Source organism: Cupressus sempervirens, chromosome 3 (genome assembly GCF_028749045.1).
Source record: "Cupressus sempervirens isolate cs-2001-9-10 chromosome 3, ASM2874904v1, whole genome shotgun sequence".
Lineage (NCBI taxonomy): Eukaryota > Viridiplantae > Streptophyta > Pinopsida > Cupressales > Cupressaceae > Cupressus > Cupressus sempervirens.
The window spans coordinates 747,799,347-747,820,879 of NC_143120.1; the positions used below are offsets into that span (position 1 = coordinate 747,799,347).

The window sequence follows — 21,533 nt, forward strand, 5'->3', positions numbered from 1 at the left end:
TAATGGTACAATGACAATTCAATGATAATCAATCATTGGCTTAGAGATTTATAATAATGAAAAAGCTGGTTTAGACTTTAGAGATTTATGATAACTGCCTTTTCTGTTGTCTTTCTTGTCAACTGCTAAGTCCTATCGTTTAGTTATGTATTAGTCAACGAATGACGTATGCAAGATGTTCATCATGAAGATTATGAAGCTCCAAGTCCTAAAGGAGACTCTTTTCAGAGGTAAAGAAAATAGTCAAGTTAAAAGAAAGACCATGGTGACAAATGACAATATGGAGTGGGAAGGGTTAATGTTAAAACAAATCTACTTCAGCTCAGCAAGAATAAATCACATATGTGGTCATCTATTGTCCCATCCCCTATTGAAAACCCTAATAATAATGTCTTATCTTATCCGAAGACAACGTTGTCAACAAGGACTCAAGAAGAAAGTGATAAGATGAAAGATTAGAAGTTTAGAAGTTTTCCATTGAGGTTACTTACCTCAGAAATGAGTATAATTAGTTGTAGAATTCACTAAGGAATAATCAGTTACATTAGGCTAACAATCGAGGATATCAAGGGAATCCACTTGTGCAACATGGAAATCATCAAGGATCTCAAGACAATACAAGGATAGGAAAACAACAATCAATGTCATCAAGATAACTATTACGGCTACCGTAACAACAATTAAGGTACTAGAAAAGATTGTGGAACACAAATCCAAATAATGGCAGTGTTCCTTCACCATTAGATAATCCTTTGGCTTTTGAAAGACAACCTGCCAAAAAATTCTTCCTAGCAGAAGCAAGGTTTTCCAAATGGTGTTGGTTGCATGGAATAAATCAGCATTCCAAACTACAATGTTGAAAATTTTAGAGGGCTACTGATATTTTGAAGGGAGAAGTAAGAAATGCTATTGCACTTGGAAACCCTCCACGTATGATGTATGAGCTAGTACTTGCACTTAGATATGATGATGTAGTTGTCTTTGATTATTTCAAGTTTCCTCCTAAACCTCAAGATTATATGCCAGTGCAAGATAATAAATAATTTACCATCGACATCGTGGAGATGCCACATTATCAAGTCCCACCAGAAAATTAACCTCCACTTGTATTCCAGAATGAACCACTACATAGGATGGGTTTGTTTTCCCCCACTCTACAACGACTTCCTAGTAGAAGGAATGAGAGAAGTTCAAGCATTTTAGTTGACATATGGGAATGTTGCACCAAAAACTTATTAGAGGAATTGCAAAAATCATGAGCCATTAATGACCTTGACTCCTTCAAATAAATTTTCAACACCTTTGCATCCTTATGTGAGCGATTTTGAGTCCTTTTGAGTCTCACCCGAGTATTGATAACCATCTAATTCTCAAAGATAAAGAAGAGAACCTCCTATGACAAATTCCTTACAAAACGACAGAGGGCATCTTAGTGCACAACCTGCTATTTAGCAAGGAGAACAATGACAAAAAGAAAATCCTCCCAGGGAGGAGTTAAAGAGGCTGAGCTCTTATGACTTGGAAGAATTAAAGAGGATAAAAGTGAGGTTACTATTGTTTGAGCTGATGAAAACTCCAAAAATCAAAGATACATTGTTGGAAAGTTTGAATGATGCTCCTGTAAGGATCATTCCTAGGAGTGCTCCCAATAATCCTCAATCTGGTTTTGCACAAAGTACCACTATTGTTAAAGACAAGTTGGCATAGGTCCACATAAATCAGTGTGGACTAGTTCCAGAACTAATTTAGATTTGTGTTCGCTCTGAGTAAAAGGTATTTTTACATTCTTTTCTAGAGAACACCCTTTACAAATTCCTATATGGTCTGAATTTAAGTTAGGTGTTCCAGTGGTGAGTTTTTCTATGTTTGGTAGTGTACTAAATCCAATATGCTCGAGCCTTCTATGCCATATTTCATTAGGGTTTGTTACTTCATGATTTAGGGCTTACTTTTGGATGTTACACAGTTTTTATAGGGTTCCATCTCTAGACCCTATGGTGACAGCATTCTTGAGGTTAGAGTTTTTGGGCCAGTACAAAACCTTGTCTTAATTAAAGGTGACTTGATACTCTTCATTTGCAAGTCTAGAGATGGATACTAGATTCCTTTTTATGCTAGGTACGAAAATAACATCTTTCAGTTTTAGAGTAATCCTAGTTCTTAGTTGTATAGAACAGGTCCCAATTCCTCTTTTTCAAAGTAATATGCCCAATATTGTAAACAATGTTTCATAACATCTCCATCAGTGACTCAGTTCCATAACATATCTTGAAGGAAGAACTCCAACTTATCAATGTAAACGCCAAAGAGAGTGGGGAAGTGAGAGCAACCCTGCTTCACCCCTGTGGTGTTTTGAATAGGATTTGAATAGTCTTGTTGAGTCCTAAACTTGCAAACCACACACTTGTAAAGCCTCATGATAGATGCCAGAAGGGCCTTTGAAAGCCCGATGTCTCTAGAAGAGAGTCGTCCAAGGAACATAGTCAAAGGCTTTGCAAAAATCTACAAAGCAATAGTAGAACTTCGTTGAGTGATTTTTTGCCTACTCAATGATAGTCCACCAAGTTAGAATATGATCCATGTTTCGGAAATCAGTGCGGAAACCAACGTTCCCCCTAGCTTGACAATGTCAAAAATCAAGCTCCCTTGAAACAATATTGTTCAACACTATGGTATAGAGTTTGGCAAAAGTATGCCCAATCATGATAGTCTTGTCGTTGTTGTGGTCCAAAACTGACCCAGTCTTATGAATTAGATGGATGATGTGCTACAACCCAGAGTTAGGAACGCTAGTATAAACAACCTTGTTAAAGAGCACTGTGATAAAGGATCAAAGAACTGTGAAACTAAGCTTGAAGAGCTCCCCTTGGAATCCTTCGTCATCCCCACATCTGTTGCTGCTCATAAATCTGACGGCCCCATTGAGGTTGGAGAAGGTGAAGAGGTGGTAGATGGGAGGGGGGTCGAGGCAAAGCGAGGGTTGTTCAAAGACCTCATAAGGAGTGGAGGTGTGGGAGAAAATGTGGCGGAGGCCTAAGAAGAGAGGCACAAAGAGATCTACACTACATAGCAATAAAACTATGCTTCTTATGGCAAAGAAGGTGGTGGTAGTCAAGCTTCAACTACGTAAGCCTAGGGGAGGAGCTAAAGAAAGAAGAGAGAATCAAGTAGTGAAAGGACTTGGAATCCTCATTGAACCACTAATTTAGAGGACAAGTACTACTACCCAAGGGGTAGTGTAGTAGAAAAGGGTGTAGGTGTGACTGGGGATGGAAAGGACGGAAGACTCCCAAATTAGGGAAGAGAGCTAGCAAAACATGAAGGGCACGTCCACAAGAATAGTGTAAGAGTCATGGGGGAGGAGCTGTCTAAGGTGGTGGAGGAAAAGATCACGATTTTTTTTGACAAAGCAAAAGGAGGTGTGAGCGACACAGTTGGTGGGGATGATGGAGGCGGGGGGCTGCCCCAGGAGGGGGAGGGGTCTTCCTTTTGATTGGTCAATGTAATTCCTTTCATTAGTGTAGATTCATTCTTTCTTTTCCCTAACCCTAATTAGGGATGGTATGGAAAAATCTTTTCCATCGGTTATTGTTTTGATCCAGGCCACTCATTGTATTCAAGGAACTATATAAAGGCCTCATTTCTCATTTGTAAGCCATGGAATTATGTGATTGTTGCTAAGAGCTATTGAGACAATAAAATTTTCATTGAAGCTTGGTGATCATTTGATGTGTCTTGACTCTCGAGGCTTTCCTTTTTTCGTGGATCTATAATTTAGATTAGATAGATCAAGTTTTTAGATATCAATGGAGAATATGGTGTTTTAATGAATTCTTGTGTTCATACTTTTGAAGGTTTATTGATTGTAATTGTTATGCAAAGTTATCTTGAAACTAGTTTTATGGATGCTTAACTTCTATAATTCAGTATACTTTGTTGTTTTCATGATGCTTGTTGTTATATGAAAATCATCTACCCTTGCAGATTGCATGGGTTCTCGTTGTTGTCATTACCCTGGGATTAGAATAGAATTCCTAAATCCTTTCCCTTTTCTTTTCACATATTCCTAGATCCCCCCCCGAAATTAAAAAAGAAAAAAAGAAAAAGGAAAAGAGTATTTTACTGCAATATCCTTTGATAGCTTCCATGTCCAGTATGATTTGAAATCTACTTGGGCAATATAACATAAGGCCTTGTGCTTATCATAAAATCACATCAACCATTGAACTTATCCATGATCAAGACCTCACATGAAAGGAACCATCGAGTCACTCGTATAATCTTTTGATAAATCTTAGCACACATAGGACTCTGTTCAAGAGAGGATAAGACATCTTGATATTTTGTTCTATTGTTGGTAGGTCATAAAACAAACATCAATAGGATCAATTATTTGATGAAAATCCTTGACAATGGATTCACAATTTTCAAGGAAATGCAAACGGCTAGCAAAAAGTCAAATTCCTGAAATCGATGTATCCTAAGTTTGCATTCTGACAATGGAGTTTTGAAGCAAGGTTATGGACCTCCATTAAAGCATAATCACAAGTGAATTTTTTCTTGATGCCTAAATTGAAAAAGCCTAGATAGACATGGATGTGGGAGCATACGCAAGGTAAAAGAGCTGTTTGACAAAATGCCTGAAAGAGATATTGTTCTCTGGGATGTCATTGATGTAGGATATGCACAAAGCGTGATTATTAAAATGACACCTTGGTAACCTATAAGAAAATGCCATTGACAGATATAAAGTGAGACTAAATAAATTTTATCTTAACAATGTCAACCTCTTCAAATGATGGAGCTTTAAAGCAGGACAGGGTCATGCATCAAATCCTAGTAAAAGACTATTTTTTCTAAGACTAAATAAATTTTATCTTAACAATGTCAACCTCTTCAAATGTAGGAGCTTTAAAGCAGGACAGGGTCATGCATCAAATCCTAGTAAAAGACTATTTTTTCTAAGATTTCGTCAATGTGACTTCCCTTATGGACTTATTTTCAAAATGTTTAGACATACAGAGGAGATGAGGACTCCTTGATAGTTTGGCTCAAAGAAATGTCATGTCATTGAGTCCTATGTTTAAAGGATTTGTGCAAAATGGCTTTTAATTGAAATTATTGCTTCGATTGTCCCCATGTTCCTGAGAGTTCAAAGGTGAGTAATATAATGGTAGTGCAAGAAGATTGTAATTCCATGGCAAAGTATCTCTTTCTCTTGCTCAGCAGGTGCCACAACCACATTTTTCTTTCATGATTGAGCTTAAGAAAGTTTCCAAGGACATCTTTCAAATTGGTTTTGCCGACATTAGGGTATCTAGGATAATTAATTATATAAATTTTCTATTGAATGTTTTCTTTCATTAGTTGATCTTTAATTACCAATGTTTTTGTGCGTGCGTTATTCAGTTCATGCTAATTGAATGGTAGAAAAGGTTTTTTAAATTATTGCAAGTAAATTAACTTTATACAAGCATAATATTATGGAAAATTGGAAAGGACATTATCTCTACTTCATCACATGACTCTAATGTAGAGTAGATGCTTGTTCTGTGTTGGCCTGGGCCCTTCCCTTGGCTCCACCAGCAGTCCTTTTTACAAAGTGTCTTCCTTTAACAATTTTGTTTTATTATGTGGATTTAAATATTTTGAAATGACCAAAGGTTATCTCTTCAACCCCCAATCTTGTTAAATGGTTTCATTGCTTCCCATTTTTAGATTTAGATGTATTAGACATGTTTGCTAGAGTTTCTTTTGGCTATCATGATTAGCTATTTTATCTTGTTGCACTTCTAAGCCCCGTTGTGCTTCCTTAGCCAACTCATGGATATTAGCACAATTTGCTCCTTTCTTCCTTCTTTCATTTCCTTTTTACCTTGCCAAATATTATATGCTTTAATTTTGTTATAGAATGTGTAGCTTTTTCTTGTCATGGTTTAATCTTCAATCAAACATTATCGATACCATGATTTACTAGACAGAACTTGTGCTGGAACTGCTTGTCCTCTTAAATATTTCAAACTATTTTGCACTATTACACCATTTATGTTATATATGCTATTGATAATACATTTGTGACACATTTTTCTCTTCCAACCCTATGTGTTATCATATTATAGTAACTGTTGCTCAACGATATTGCTAGATACCCAACTCTTATTTTTAGACCCTTTTTCTCGTGATGGTAAAGTAGTTTTTGCATAAGTATATCTGTATATTTTCAGCAAGTGATTCCCTGGAATAACGTACATATTCAAGTTTTATAGTTTACTTATCATTTACTCCAGAACTGCTGCAACCAACATTAGAATTGCTATAAATAACAAATGGTTATGACTGGCCAAAATCTGGCCAGTGTTGCTGCTACTAGGGAGAGGTCTGCCAAAAAAACCAATTACAGAATTTTTACTAGACAGTAACTCCTTAATTCATAGATGCTTATCCACGTTCTTTAAGTTTTACTTCCCTATCCCTTCTTGGGATTTTCTGCAACCTTCTATGACAGACTATCCGTCTCAATTATGCTATTTCATTCCTTCATAAAATGCTACAAATTCATAATGCAATTTGAGAATGCTATTAATCATCATACTAAAGCTGGAGCATTAATCAGACTGTATGGTTTATGTTCAATTATTGAAAACCGGCTTGTCCACCAATAACAGTGGATAATGGAGTTTATCAATTATTGTTGATTCTAAGACAATTCACACTTGTTTCTGGGAATCTCCATATAGCAGAAAGAGTTTAGAAGATGCAAAATATTCATGATGTTTCTCATACTTTTGAGACTTGTTCCTCTTTAGAAATGAGTTAAACTTGTGAAGCTTTTAGTTAAATAAAACACCTTATTTGTGATGGTCCAATAAAGAGCACCACCAGTAATGAGACAAAAAACTAAATTTGTGGGGATTAAGAATAGATGTAAGAGAAAACATTGATATTCTTGTAGGAATCTTTATCCACTTTGCAGTGGCATATAACTGTTGTCGAGGATTTAAATCCACATCAATAACTTCCTATGTTATCTTGATTTGTGTAATAATATATTTGGTTCATTACCTCATTGTTTAATTTCTCATATACACCATTTTCTCTAATTTATTTTTGATTCTATAGGGTGATTTTTTAAATTGTAAGATGTTCCATAATTTTTTTTTCTAATTTCAAATAAAGAGCACTCAGTAATGAGAAACAAAAAGTTTTTTTGTTGAGAATTGAGATTTATAATAGATGTAGGAGAAATCGTGAAAATTCTTGGAGGAGTCTCTTATCTTTTTCGCAGTGGCATATATCCCTTGTTGAGGATTTAAATCTACATTAATAATTTTTGTTATCTTCTTACTTTAGGTAATGATGTCTATGGATTTTTGGTTAACAGACTCATCGTTTAATTTCTAATCTTTATGTTTTTTTCTAATTTTCATTTGATACTTTAAAGATGATATTTCAATTGTAAAACATTACATGTTTTAAACTTAATTTGTTCACAGCTAATTGTAAAAAATCATTTTTCCTTAGAAAGTTCTTACCTATGTTTGATCATGCCACTTAGACATTAAACCTTGTAATTTGTCATTCAACCTCTTACTCTGACATGGAACTTCTTATTAATGACGTTGACGTATCAACTTGAACTGCATTAGGAGGCAATTGAAAAATGCAGGAAAGCATGTGGGGGACATGGTTACCTGTGTTCTAGTGGTCTGCCTGAGCTGTTTGCAGCGTATATACCTGCCTGCACCTATGAGGGTGACAATACACTTCTATATAAACAGGTAAAGTTACTTTCAACTTATTATTTTCTCCCACCATTATTTGTTTGCATCTTTATATATTCTGTTTACTGGGTATGGAAAGTGTTACTAGAAAGGACCATTGAAACTTTCTTTTGCATTGTAAACATTGTTTACTAACTTTTTTATTTCTCAATCATTTGCTTGATTCCTTGATTCATTTTTGTGTCTAAGATAAATTTGTTCAGCTTAAGATGTTTCTAGAGCATTTTTGAGTTGCATGGCCTTGAAAACAGGGTGATCAATTTTCCCCAAATCACCTAGTAATTGGTTTCCATGAAGTCCCATTTACAGTAAGATGTTGTTTCTAAGTAATTGGTCTGCATGAAGTCCTATTTCCAGTAAGATGTTTCTAAGTAATAAAGCTCAGAGAGAATGATGAGCACCCAGTACATGTACAATCATGGGTTGGAATCTTCATTAATCATTTCAGTTAGCTCATTTTACTGAAAATATGTATATCAAAATACGATTTCAAGTAAAGACTGGCAAAAAACTCTTTTTTGGGCTGAACTATTGCTTTTCTTGGGTTTTCAAAATAAACTACCTTTAATGTTTTTTTTTTTGAATCAAAGGGGTTCTAATTTATTCATCCAAAGAAATCCAGTACATCCAAATGGCATAAGCCTAACCCATCAAGGGCCTCAAAATCACCCACCATCACTTGCAAGAAAAATACAAGAAAGATCCTGAAGGGAAACTCAGCACAACGAAGGGTTTTGTTTAGGAAAGGTGGACTTCTCAAGAAGCAATGAAAAAATAAAACAAATGAGAACACTAGAACAAGTAATGATCTTATAACAACTACCCCATGAATTCTGAATTGCTCAAAAGTAGGAGAGAAGCATTTGGTAACATGTTTGGAATCTTTTAGATTAAGTATACGAGAAAGAGATGATGTCAGAGAATGTTGCATTTAAAGTCATGGATATGGATCATGCTCCTAATCTTTCATTATGGTTATTTCACTTCCCTACTTTGAATTAAAATAATATTTATATGAAACTGTGTAAGGTTAGACCAACGAAAGCAGTTTCTACACTGATACTACGAGAGTGAACTTGTTTTTAATCATAGGCCTTGCCAATTATCAACATTGGGTCAACCAAATTAAATAAGGCATATAAATTTCCAAGGGTTGATCTATTCAGCTCATACAAACCTATATTTCTTGAAGACAACAATCTTGGGAAAGGCAGACTGTCACGCCCCATCCTAAACCCTAGTGGCAGCCTTCACAACTCTGGTCGCAGCACCTATAAACCCTAGCCAAATCCTAATCTCCCCTTAAAATAGTGAGGTATAGGTAAATAAATGCATGGGTGGATTGAATTTAGGACCAATTATCTATTAGGGAAGAACTAAAATAAATCAATATCATTTATATGCCTACCTGATCTGCTCTATGTTAGCTGATCCACTCTATGTTAGGTGATGAGGATTTAAAAAACAAGAGGCTCACAATTTACCATTGTGTTGTAGGCTCTTGCCTAATTAGAAATTAAAATTTAATAATTAAAATAAATAATTAGGCAAGTACTTAAATATATATAATTATTACTAAATAATAATAATTACTTAATATAGGCAAGAGCCTACAACACAACGGTAAATTGTGAGCCTTTTATCTGGGAGGTCTTGAGTTTGACTCTACTTGATCTTAATAAATAGTAGTAATAGTAAATGCATAATAATAATTAATCTTGGCTTCGGCCTCTTACTAATCAAAAAGATAATAATAATAATTACTTAATATAAATATAGTCTAAACAACAATAAAATATAACCAAAGAATAATCAAACATACTAAATAATAATAAAATTAAATTTAAAGGCAAAAGCCTACAACACAACAGTAAATTGTGAGCCTCTTACCTAGGAGGTCTTGGGTTCGAGTCTACTCAAGTTTAATATATAATAATAATTAATCACAACACACAATAATAATAATTATTCTTGGCTTCAGCCTCTTACCCATCAAAAAAAGTAAAATAAAATAAAAAACCCTTGCATATTATTTCCAGAGAAAAGTATAATAGCACAAATAGGAAAAAGTGCACGGTTCAACCAAAGGTGGAGCTCGTTTCCCCCTTCCCACATGAGTAGGAAATCTATTTAAAAAAAAGTCTTTTAAAGAAAAGACCAGCAACAAATCATGCAAGGTAAAGTGTTTTACAACAAATGCATGTTTTTTCAAAGAAACAAATAAAAATAATTGGGATACCAGCCAAAAAAAAAACAATTCTTAATTTCAAGTTATATGGAGATTTTAATTGGGACATGTGCTTGTACCTGGCGTGAGAACCCATACATTTTGAAATGCGCAACTTAATTTAAAAACTATTAAATGCTTTCTATATGGTGCATTTAAACAAAGGGGAATATTTATAAAACAAAAATGAGAACAAACTTGGGTCAACAAACTTGGGTCAACATGATATTGACCCCTTCCTTTATCAATGTCTTGAATAAAGGTAAAAGAAAGTATATTAAGAGAACTTAATAAGCTAGGACCTTCTCTCATTTCACAATTATTTATGCCCAAAACCAAATAAAATATAAGAAACATGATTTTGACATGACCGATGGACAAAGAGATCGATGGAGAGTAATGTCTCTTTTGGCCCATCATCCAAGATTTATATTTATATATTTACTATTTTAGCATTTTTAATATATTATATAAAAGTCAATGTTGTAAAAGAAAACAATTTAAAATAGAATGAAGCAAATGAAGATGTCAGTTTGGCATTCAACTAATGTTAAGTATTCTATTTTATTTTATTTCATCTTCATGAACCCAAGATTTTATAATCAAGAAAACAAGAACGAATCCATTAAAATTAGAAAGCTAAGGGTTTGGATCTTAGTTACCAGGTACTGTTGTTTAGGCTTGGGTCCTGGTAGTGGTGTAGTTTTGGTATTGGTTCTTCCGGGATACTTCATGGGTTCTCTGTGGGTCCTTCATAGAGGGACACACAATGAACTTGGGCACCCAGGAAGTACCCCAAAGCAGTAAATCAGATTATGTATGTATTTCTGATTTGTTCATCAGCATGCTCTTTGTATCAGCTTTAGATAGTGTCTAGCAACAACTTGCTAATACTATTCAAGTTAAAATTGGTCTATGTAATGCCCTTACTTTATAATAGTACTGAACAACCTGCTTCGCTTCATTTGAAGGTCAGGGATTGATTTTTTTAATTTGAAGATCTGAGTATATTACTATTGATAGATTTGTATAACCCAGCCAATAGTTATGTTTGTTGATCATGTCCGGATTGATGTCTATTTGTAATGCATGTAATCTAAAACTATATTAGTAATACAATTATTTAGTTATATTTTTATTGGCTAAGATGGATTTATGAGTATCACTCTTCTTTTTGTATTTGTAGCTTTGATGTTTGAACATAAATACATACATATATGGACAAACCCAAATCTGCAGGGGGGGGAATTTTCGTACCCACGTACCCGAACCTTGTATCTATACCCGAACCTTGTATCCATACCCAAACCAGAATTTAAATCGACAACTCAGGTTTGAATCTATTTCCTCATAATAATCTATTATTTTAATCTATTTATTTTTTGTGAAAAATCGCGTCTATTCAATATGATAGAAGTCGTATATTCTAATTGTTTCAAATTTCCCAATATAAAAATGAAGGGTTTTCAAATAATCATTTCCTAAATATTTCTACGGTTCTCACTTTTGTTGATCTTAAATTCAATTTTTTCTCGAAGTATAATCAAATGGGTTTACAATCTCAAATCTACAAAAGATATATCTTGATCCAAATATCAACTCAATTAAAAACACAATTTACAAGCACTCAAGGAAACACAGAGAATACAAAAATTTTCAAACGAAATTCTACAATGGGTTTTCAAACCCTACCTCCAAACAACAGCTGAAATCTGAGACAAGTCTAGTAATGCATGCAAATTCAAACCCTCAAATCTATCAACAATTCTTTTGCTTCAATTCCAAATTTTGCTTTCTAAACCTGTGTGTGAAATTGAAGTACAAACTTGCTAATAAAGAGATCCAACCCTATCTAGGGTTTCTGTTCTTTAATTCCTAAAAAGCCACAAAATAATAATTACTTTAATTATTAAATCCTCTTATGCACACTTCAAGCATTTTTTATAATTAAATTATTCTTTTATTTATTTTTCTCCACTTTATTAATTAGTGCAAACACTTTTTAAAGCATTGTTTATTATTCGAATTAAAAATAAAATAAAAGCCCAAATTTTTGAATGGAACTCTAATTTAATTATTATTAATTAAATAATTAGAATAAATTAGTATTTAATATTTTAATTTTTTTATTATCTAATTTTTGAAATTAAACTTTAAAAAAAATCTTTTTAAATTGAAGCAAACCAATTAATTAAATATCATCGTATTTCAATATTTCCTTTTAAAATCAAATAATATTTAATAATTTGAATATCATAAGATTAATCCAAGCATCATAATTAAACCGTTTACCAGGTAAATCAGATAGTCAAATCCATTCAAAAACAACACAAGCAACATTGAGGGAAACCAAAGTCAACCAACACATGCAAAGATAAACTCACATGTTTCAAATGGTAGGCAGACAAATACATGTCCTTCTCAAGACAAGTAATTAGTCTATAGGTGGGATTGGACTTGAACATTTTCTCCCCATTCTTACCACTGATTTCTTGTGAAAGGGCACACTCATCCTAGCAATTCAGGGAAGTCAATACCTGGTACTTGCAACCTACATAAACGAGGAGCATGCATATATGTATGTATGTATATACTGAACAAGCAATGGCAAGAAGTGGTGCATTGTGTCAATCTCGACTAGTAGGTGACTACGACTCTCTCCATTAACCATATTAGAGACATCAAACAGAAATGCCAAATAATCATGAGTACAAATAACATTAGATTCCAAAATAACTTTCTCATATTCATGAGTACATAGTAATAATCATTTAAAGACACATCATAAGACATCATTTACGAACTAGGAGTCATTAGAGCTTCATCTTTACGAAAGTTATCAATTTGGATGTGAAATCAACTCATGAAATAATGTCATAACTGTCAATCAAATATATCTGAAAATTAACGTATGCATGAAAATAGGCCTAAAGAGTTTGACAATCAGAAAAACTACGAGTGGGTACTATCTAATCCAAGCAAGCAATCATTACAAGCTAATGCCATTCAATGGAGTAGAAACAATGTAATTAATATTGCTGTTTATAAAGGGAAAGATCTTTCATAAGATATGTATCATATCAAGAAAGTGACTGAGTAACATGGTAGAAAGGATAAGCATTCAATAATATGAGAATTGTAACTATTGTTATACATACATACATACATACATACATACATACATACACACACACACACACACACACACATATATATATATATATATATATATATATAACAACAGTTACTATAGTCAGCATAAAATGCCTATTGTTTTGTTTGATAATATTGGTTATCCATCAATGTATTAATTGTCCATTATCACTCTCGGGTAGTTGTTGTGTTGGTTGATGGTTGTGTTCCTCTTGCCAACTGTCAGGTCTTTTAAATATGTCGTGAACAACCGAGGAAGGGGGTATGTGTAAATTGTAGTCATTGGTAGACCATCTCTGGTCTTCTCTATAATGTATTCATGAGCTAATAGAGATACATGTTACTCCTATATCTAGTACACATCCATTTATATTATTATTCTATGCATATAAATTACTTGGTATAGCAATAAACATTTTGGCATCATTGTCTTGAAAGAAATTGGGTCAGCATTGTGTGATTCGTGCTTTTAGATCACAAAAAGGCGAGTAGGCGACAAGGCGGTCAAGACCAAGTGATCAAGAAATTTAAAGAATTGCAAAATACATAGCACAAATAAGAAGATTATGATAAAACATGGATGAGTCATACCTTGCTAACCAAGCAAAACAACCATCCATATTGACGAGGAGTATGAAGGAAGTCTGGACTGATAGACGAATTGTGCGACATTGAGAACTTATCCATCTTGGGAGAACTCATCATTAGAGGATCTGAATCGAAGACCCTCAAATGAGGGAAGTACGAGTCAAGGCCTGGAAGTACCTGAGGTGTTTTGTAATGTTCCACATCCACCAATGGACGGTGATGGTGATTTGAAATTAATTCAACCTCCAACTTATATTTAAAGATTGTATAGTAGCCAAGTATCGAGGAAAGTATGTATCGTAACCACATACTGGAAGTGTAATGAGGGTGTACAATAGAGGGGTTGAGGGCAGCTCATACATTACACTAGATGTTTGTATGGTGTCCGTATGATGTGGAGGGGCAATTTGTATATGCTATCTAATGTATGGTCAAGGTTCCATACAAATGGCACACTTAGCAAGTTGTACAATGTTTGTGAATTAGCAAGGGCACAAGATGGTAGATAATGTTGTACGAAGGGAAAGAGGGCCTTGGGTGTTGTATGGTGAGGGCATGATGCAAGCACCGTTCAAGGATGATATGTTGGAGTAGAAACGGTGGTATGGGGAGGCCATCAGATATGGTCTACAAGCTGTACAATAGACAAGATATTCAATAGATAGGGACGCTAATACAAAGTAGTGCCACTTATTGTAGTGAAGGCTCTAAAGCAGCTTCAGAGCATATGAACATTAAATATTGTAATACGCCATAGTTTACTAAATATAAGCCAAACACAAGAGAGATTTATCAATTTGTAGTCGAAATAGAAATTATAGTTGCAAACAATGATGATGCTCATATTTGCTAGAATCGAGCAAAGTAATCCAATAAGCAGAATAGGGTAGGCTTGAAACCTACTGTAATTGCATAGGCCAAACAAGGAAGGTCTTTACTTCCAAAATGGCGAACAATAGCAAAATTCCACATAATTCACAATTACAAACAATTCAAGTTGAATACCTTAAGACATCCAAAACTAATGGACATATATACCTTGTTGGAGTAAAAAAAATCCAAGAGAAACAAAGTTCCAACACATGACACGAAAAACACCTATGCTTATGAAAAATTAAAGATGGGCTCGAGATATCCATAAATCGATCCAAACAAAAAAATATTATTATTTTATATATTCAATGATGAGGATATTATAATGCTATCCCAAAAATTAAATTCCTTCAAGAAATTTAAACCCGATTTAGGGAGACCTTCTATGATCAACTCCTTCAGTTTGGAATCGGGCACCAAGGAGATCTTATTGCCGTAATAAATGATATCATCAATCACTTTGTATTTATCATCCTGTATATAACCTTGCATCATTTGACATGCAAAAGCGTTTTTGGAGTACTCAACGAATAGATGGGCCTGCCAATCATTCAAGGATTTAAGTAAGGGGTTAAGGGTGGGTGCTTGGGGTAGAATGTCGACTATTTCATTTTTACTTGCCTCTGCATTGTCAAAGTTACATTCCTGGGTCATATTTTGTTTAAAGATTGCCTTCTTGATTGTGACTTCCCTTGGTCCTTTATTTGACATCCCTCTTAGCAATACCTTCTTTCAATTTGTCTAAAATGAAAAGTCCATCCTCTTGAAACTTTGGATATGTTGATCAAGGGTTTCCATCCACTAGTTTCCTAATATGATATAGTAGATCTATGACAAAGAAATCATCTCTCAGGGTATAGTTTCCCTTGGTAAGGTTGAGCTGTGGAATAATGTGTGAGCAAGGTAACAAAATTCCTCCTGCTACCTTGACCTCAAATCCTCGATGCTCTCTAGTGTGCAAAGACTTACTAGTGACCAATGATGAATTGATGAAATTGAGTGTGGCGCCACTATCAATCATAACTATGACTTGATTTCTGTGAAGTGTACCACTGACCCTAAAGATACTACTTCTAGCCATCGTAGTGAGGGTAGCAATAAATCCTCATTTTCGCATGAGTGTTGCGATTATCTTTGCCTCAGTAGTTTGTTCAGCTTGCCCTTTGGAGACTGGACATTCTCTTTCATTACAGGTAACACCTCAATATAGTGAACCTTTCTCTTGCCTAGATAATGGTGGTCAGGCCCCCATGGCTCCTTGCAAGTAAAGCGAAGTTTCTTCTGTAGAAGCTTTCATCATGAGTTCTTATTAGTTGAAACCTTATTTTGAGCCATCTCCCTATCTTTGTCCTCCTACGGTAGAGGTGGAGGAAAGGTGTATAATTCTTGGAGGAAGACGATATTGCCATGTTACGCACCTTTTCTTTGCTTCGTTTAGAGTACTAGGGTTGAAGCTTTTGACCCGACCTCTCAAGGGTTCCCTTAACCCATCCATGAATAACACAATCCATCATCTCTTTGAGATGTCTGTGACCAAAACAATGTCTTTGAAATTCTTTGATGTAGTTGCCAAGTGAGCTGGTTTGTTTCAACCGTGCCAATTCTTTGAAGTTTTGTTCGGGATTCTTTCCATCAAAGCATTCTATCAGTCTTTTCATAAATTTGGCATAAGAGGTTACTTGATCATGACTGAGCATGACCAAGCCATGATGCCACCATTTGTGTGCAACTCCTAAATGAATCACAACAAATTTGATTGCTTCTTCATCAGGTATCAGATTGAGTTTGAAAGATTTGTCTGCCTTCAACTCCCAAGCTTTTGTTGAGATTGATCAAGATCCATCTTAATGGTGTTAACTTTTCCCATCTTCTTCTCAAGGTCATCATTAAAATAACCACCATTTCCCTCGTACGAGTATCTCATTCTCAGATCAACATAGTCTTTGTAGGAGGCATCACTTTCCATATTCGTGTCCTTCTGATCTTCTTGAAGTTGTTCATGCATTTCCTAGAAGGTGGTTCGCGTTCTTTGTGTAGCGCTTCAGTTCTTGTAGGGAAAATTGGTAGTGAAGGTCGAGAGCAAGAGGGTTGAGGCCTTGTCCTTCCCATAACAAAGTTGTTGCTATGCCAATTTTGGTCTCCGATTTCTTTTCCTTTGGCCAATTTCTGTAATGTTTCTTGCATGATCCGTGGGGTTTTGTTGATTTGAACTTGTTTTCTAGTGAGCTCTTTGAGAAGATTCATGGTATAAACTTGCATTCACTTCCACAGATTTGCAGAATCACTGGCTATAATTGTCGGAGTGAAATCTGCAAAACTCAAACAAATTGGTAAGCATAACCGATTTATCAAAATACTTAACTAATTCATTTAACCCTATAAACAACAAAAATGAAAGCATAATTAAAAAGTTAAAAACACAAGCAAAGTATGCAAACCAATAAACCCTTCAAGACTTTGCTGCATTCCTTTGTTAGTATGACATATTGCACTCAGTTGTGAATTGGGCAACACCTTGACTTTGAGCTGTGATAAATGTGATAATAGATATTTCCAAATAATGACAAATGATAAAAACATTGACAAGAAGTTCAATGCAAGAATGAGTAATCTTACATAAGTTTGATGCAAAATTGAGAGAGATCATATGAAAGAATGAGTGCTTCTTGTAATATAACTCCTATGTACCCCAAGGACGCATCCTCACCCAAAAAGCTAAGGTTTTCGAGACGGGGACATCCTTGGGACGGGGGTGGGGTAGGTATGGGACGTCTCCCCGCTGTCCCTAGATTGGTAAAAATTGCAGGAGACATCCCCGATACTTGGGGATGTTTGGGAGGAAAAAGGGACGGGCAAGCCGTCCTTGGTATGGAAAGGGGATGTCCAGATGTTCCTCGACCATACCGGAGACAGACGGATGTCTTCCCCCAATTTCTGCAAAGCAAAAACCGAAAAAAGTAAACAAAAAAAACTTGAACATGATCATGAAACTTAATGGCAGCCCTCTAGCCTTTGGGCATATTTAGAATTTTAGATTTTCATGATATTGTTCACTGCTAAACTTTTATTTAAATATTTTTGCTCACATATTGATATGTATATTGACATTTGAGTACTAAAATAAGTTATTATTTCCTAGATGGCATTCAAATGGTGTATGTTAAGGTTCTATAATGTTTAAATGACATACTTTGTGCTTAGTTTCATATGAATGACATGTATATTTGCAAATTTCAGTGTATATTTTAAAATTTCCCTATATATATATATATAGCCATCGCCGTTTGCTATGCCCCCATCCCCAAAATTGCCAAAGAAATTTGCCGTCCCGGAAACTCGTCCTGCCGTCCCCATCCCAAAAACTTGAGGGAACATAGTATAATTCGTGGTTTTCATGGACGATCAAGATTAATCAAAGAAAATCAAGATCAATGGACAAGAAGAGATAAGAATGAAGAAAAAATTAGCAAGTTTCCCATTTAATTCAAAAAAAAAGAAAAAAGGGAAGATAAGAATAAGAAGGTACGACTCATTTTCAGAAGATAAAACTTCCAAAACATGAAAAAGGAAAGATTCTGATTTAATTCTATTTTATTTTTGTTTTTGAAAGATAATGATTTTTTAGATTTATTTATTTATTTGTGAGCATTCATTATTTTTAGAATTTATAATTCCTCATCAATTTATTTTCTCAGCTCTAGTTGAATTACAAATTCAATTAAATTAGAACGATGGAACTAGTTGAAATTAAATTGAGGGAAATTGAGTTGAAATTAACTTAAATTGAGTATAAATTAACTTAAATTAATTTAATTAAGAAGAATAAATTAGCTAATTTAAATAATTAATAGTAATAATTATTTAAAGTATGGGACTTTAGTAATTGAATCTAATTAACTAGTAAAGGCTAATTAATTAAAGGTTTATTAATTAAATAAACATAATTATTTAATTAATATTAGGGAATGATTAAATGATGCAAAGATTCATTTTTTAGAGGAAATGAGATGATTTATTAATGATTAAAGAATAAATAATTGATAGTAGAGTAATTAATGTATTTAATGCATATTCGCTAGTATGCCCGTTTTTTGGTGTCTACATTTGCCCCTCTTTGATATAATGTGATTTTAAGTGTTGTATCAAAGAATTTTAGATTAGGTCTTGCCCCTTCTTGCCCTAACGATAGCAAGTGGATTGTATGCCCACTCGAGAGATTATTTGTGTAAGAAAGGCATGAATGATCTCTCTATAGAAGATGAAAAATGTTAGATGAAATGATGAAAGAGAAGAATAGTTAGTAAGAAGTGAAGACGTAATAGATGACGATGACTATTTGATAGATAGAGATTGTTAACAAGAATCTTGTTTGGTTTCAGGAAGGATCTATTTGTTATAAGACTAGCTATTGTGTCCTGTTTTAGGGAAGATATACACTGTATAAGATAACCAATAATGCCTAGTTCTAGAAAAGATACAACTTGTATAAGACATATGATCATTAATTGATTGTTTGGTTGATAAAATGATTTGATAAATTGACAAATAGATGGGTTGATTGATTTGATTAATAGAAGAAATGTTAGTGAGAAACATGAATTAGCTAGAGGAATGTGTTAGGAGATATGATAGAAGAATTGAACTTATGCTATCGACTTGGATGATGTATTGAGTCATTGCCCAATATTTTGCACATATTTTCATCATCATGCTTTATTGAAAAGAAAGAGATACAAGTGCAACCAAATATTGACCATCTAGATACCGCTCCTATATGTAAGTAACAAGCAAAATATCATTACAAGATTGTATCAAATCATGGGTTTGTGTGTCTGCCAGATACATGATAGTTCTTATCTAATTCACCCTACGTCATTCTTGCCCTAGAATTTTATCGAAGCACTCCACAAACAATAAATAAAGAAAAAACGATTATGAACCATCAGAGCCTCTCTCATCGCATAGTGGTATCCTTGGGGAGCATAGGAACATAATCATCAAGATGAATCAATAATGGACTGACAACTTGACTAATTGTTGATTGAATTGATTTGATTTATTGATCATTGTGTCTTGTTTTAGAAATGGATTACTCATATAAGACCAATTTGTCTAGTTTCAAGTGTATCTATCACTGTATAAGACAATTGAATTGATGATAGATTGGATTTCTAATAAAGACAAGCCTCATGAATCCATTGTCAATTTATGAAGCTCAGTGTTTGATATCATTTGATGTTTGGTCTTCACTTTTTGATTGTTGTGAAAGAGATTTTATTGCAATGATTTTGGTATGTTTCAATTTTTTTGATTGGATGCATACTAGGACTCATGTTTGAGATTGAGGTATGTATTGTTGATGCGAATTTTGTATCACTTACATAACATATTAGTAATTGGATATCCGATACGGAGTATCAAACATACAATTCCTCTCTTGAAAAGTTAATGCTCATGAAGACATAAGCAATAGCTCCAATGTTCCTTACTCTTGTGGGTACTCACTCAGTTTTATTTATGTGATTCATTGGTAATCACGTAGGCGGCCTTCCGCAAATTGTTGAGGATGACTTGGACTTTGGTGGGATGAAGGTGATGGTGATTCGGTTTGTGAGATGTGCAGGGCAGATAATGTTGATGGTGATGATGATGTAGGATGTGTCTGCCAATGATGATGTTGGTGGGAAAGTGGTGGTGGTGGGAGGTGAATGGATGTGTTCTAATACTTGACTTCTCTAACTTCGACTATCCAGCTGCTCACTATTCTACTCCGACTCCTATGCATGGAAGGTTAGCAAATGGATGGGGATCGAACCTAATGAGAGCTGACCAGTGGCCTCACTTCCATAGGTGCAATGATTCGAAGGAATAATAAACTAGTTTTCCACACAAAGCTTCCCAACCAGCTGCTAGGATGCTAGTGGTCTAGTATTGACCCCTATCAAACATTTACCAATGCTACCATACAACTATCCATCTACTTTAACCTCACTTAAACAACTTCAAATGCAACCAACTTTAACAACTTGAAAGGAAATCTAACTATGTGGAAGTAGAAAACATGCAATAATACCCAATGTTCTTAATCACCATGCAAGTCACAACAATGAAGAAGAGAGCGATTTTGGTATTATCTTAGCAACAATTTCTCCAACACTTTACAAATGAGAGCAAATGGCCTTATATAGGGGCCAAAAATACAATGGACGGTGGAGATCAAAACAAGATCAACGATCCAGATTGGATCCTAAAAACCCTAATTAAGATTGCCACCCCATCGGCCAATGAGAAGCTGCCACCTTATCAATGGACCAATGAAAAATGTGCAAAGAGTGGCAACCAATGAGAAAGCACCAAAATGGTGGCCAATTAGAAATAGACACTTGTCCTATTCTAGAAGAAAGAGAAATTGCCACTTGGGCTTACATCAAATGATCTTTTAATATAAATCTTCCCTTTTCTTTCATTTTCTTAGCTAAGGCAATGAACTTAGCTAGCCTTTCATTAACTTCTTCCATAGGAGGACAAGGTGTGTGCTTTGCCCTGAGTTCCACTGACTTCACCACATTGCATGCTGCGTGTATAATTCCGCTTCTATATATCTTCTTTGCCAAGGGGGATTGTCCTTCCTTCATCCGTATCATGTCCACTGCACCGTATTGGTGTCGGTTATTTGCTTCATTTTCGAGAAGGGTGTTTTGGGCATCATATCCTCTTTGTCTTTCTTAGTGTTAGTTTGCTTGGGATTCTTACTTGCACTAACATCCTCCATACTCGTCGCCCTATTACAAGATGGTAGAGTGGTGGACCAGAAGGCAAGTAGAACCAAGGGAAGCAATCCTTAGACTAGAACGAAAGAAGGATGTCAGCTTAAGGACCCCTTTCAACTCTAAATTGTTAAAATTCACCTT

General features: G+C 34.7%; 1 protein-coding gene across 1 annotated transcript in view; it reads left to right on the top strand.

Annotated features, from left to right (window-relative positions):
* Nucleotides 1-21,533, top strand: part of LOC149568978 (peroxisomal acyl-coenzyme A oxidase 1-like) — a 233,966-nt gene that overhangs the window by 94,759 nt on the left and 117,674 nt on the right. Inside the window, exon 9 of the mRNA XM_089821796.1 lies at nt 7,647-7,778. Coding sequence (XP_089677922.1) covers nt 7,647-7,778 — 132 coding nt within the window. The remainder of the gene's footprint in view (nt 1-7,646; nt 7,779-21,533) is intronic.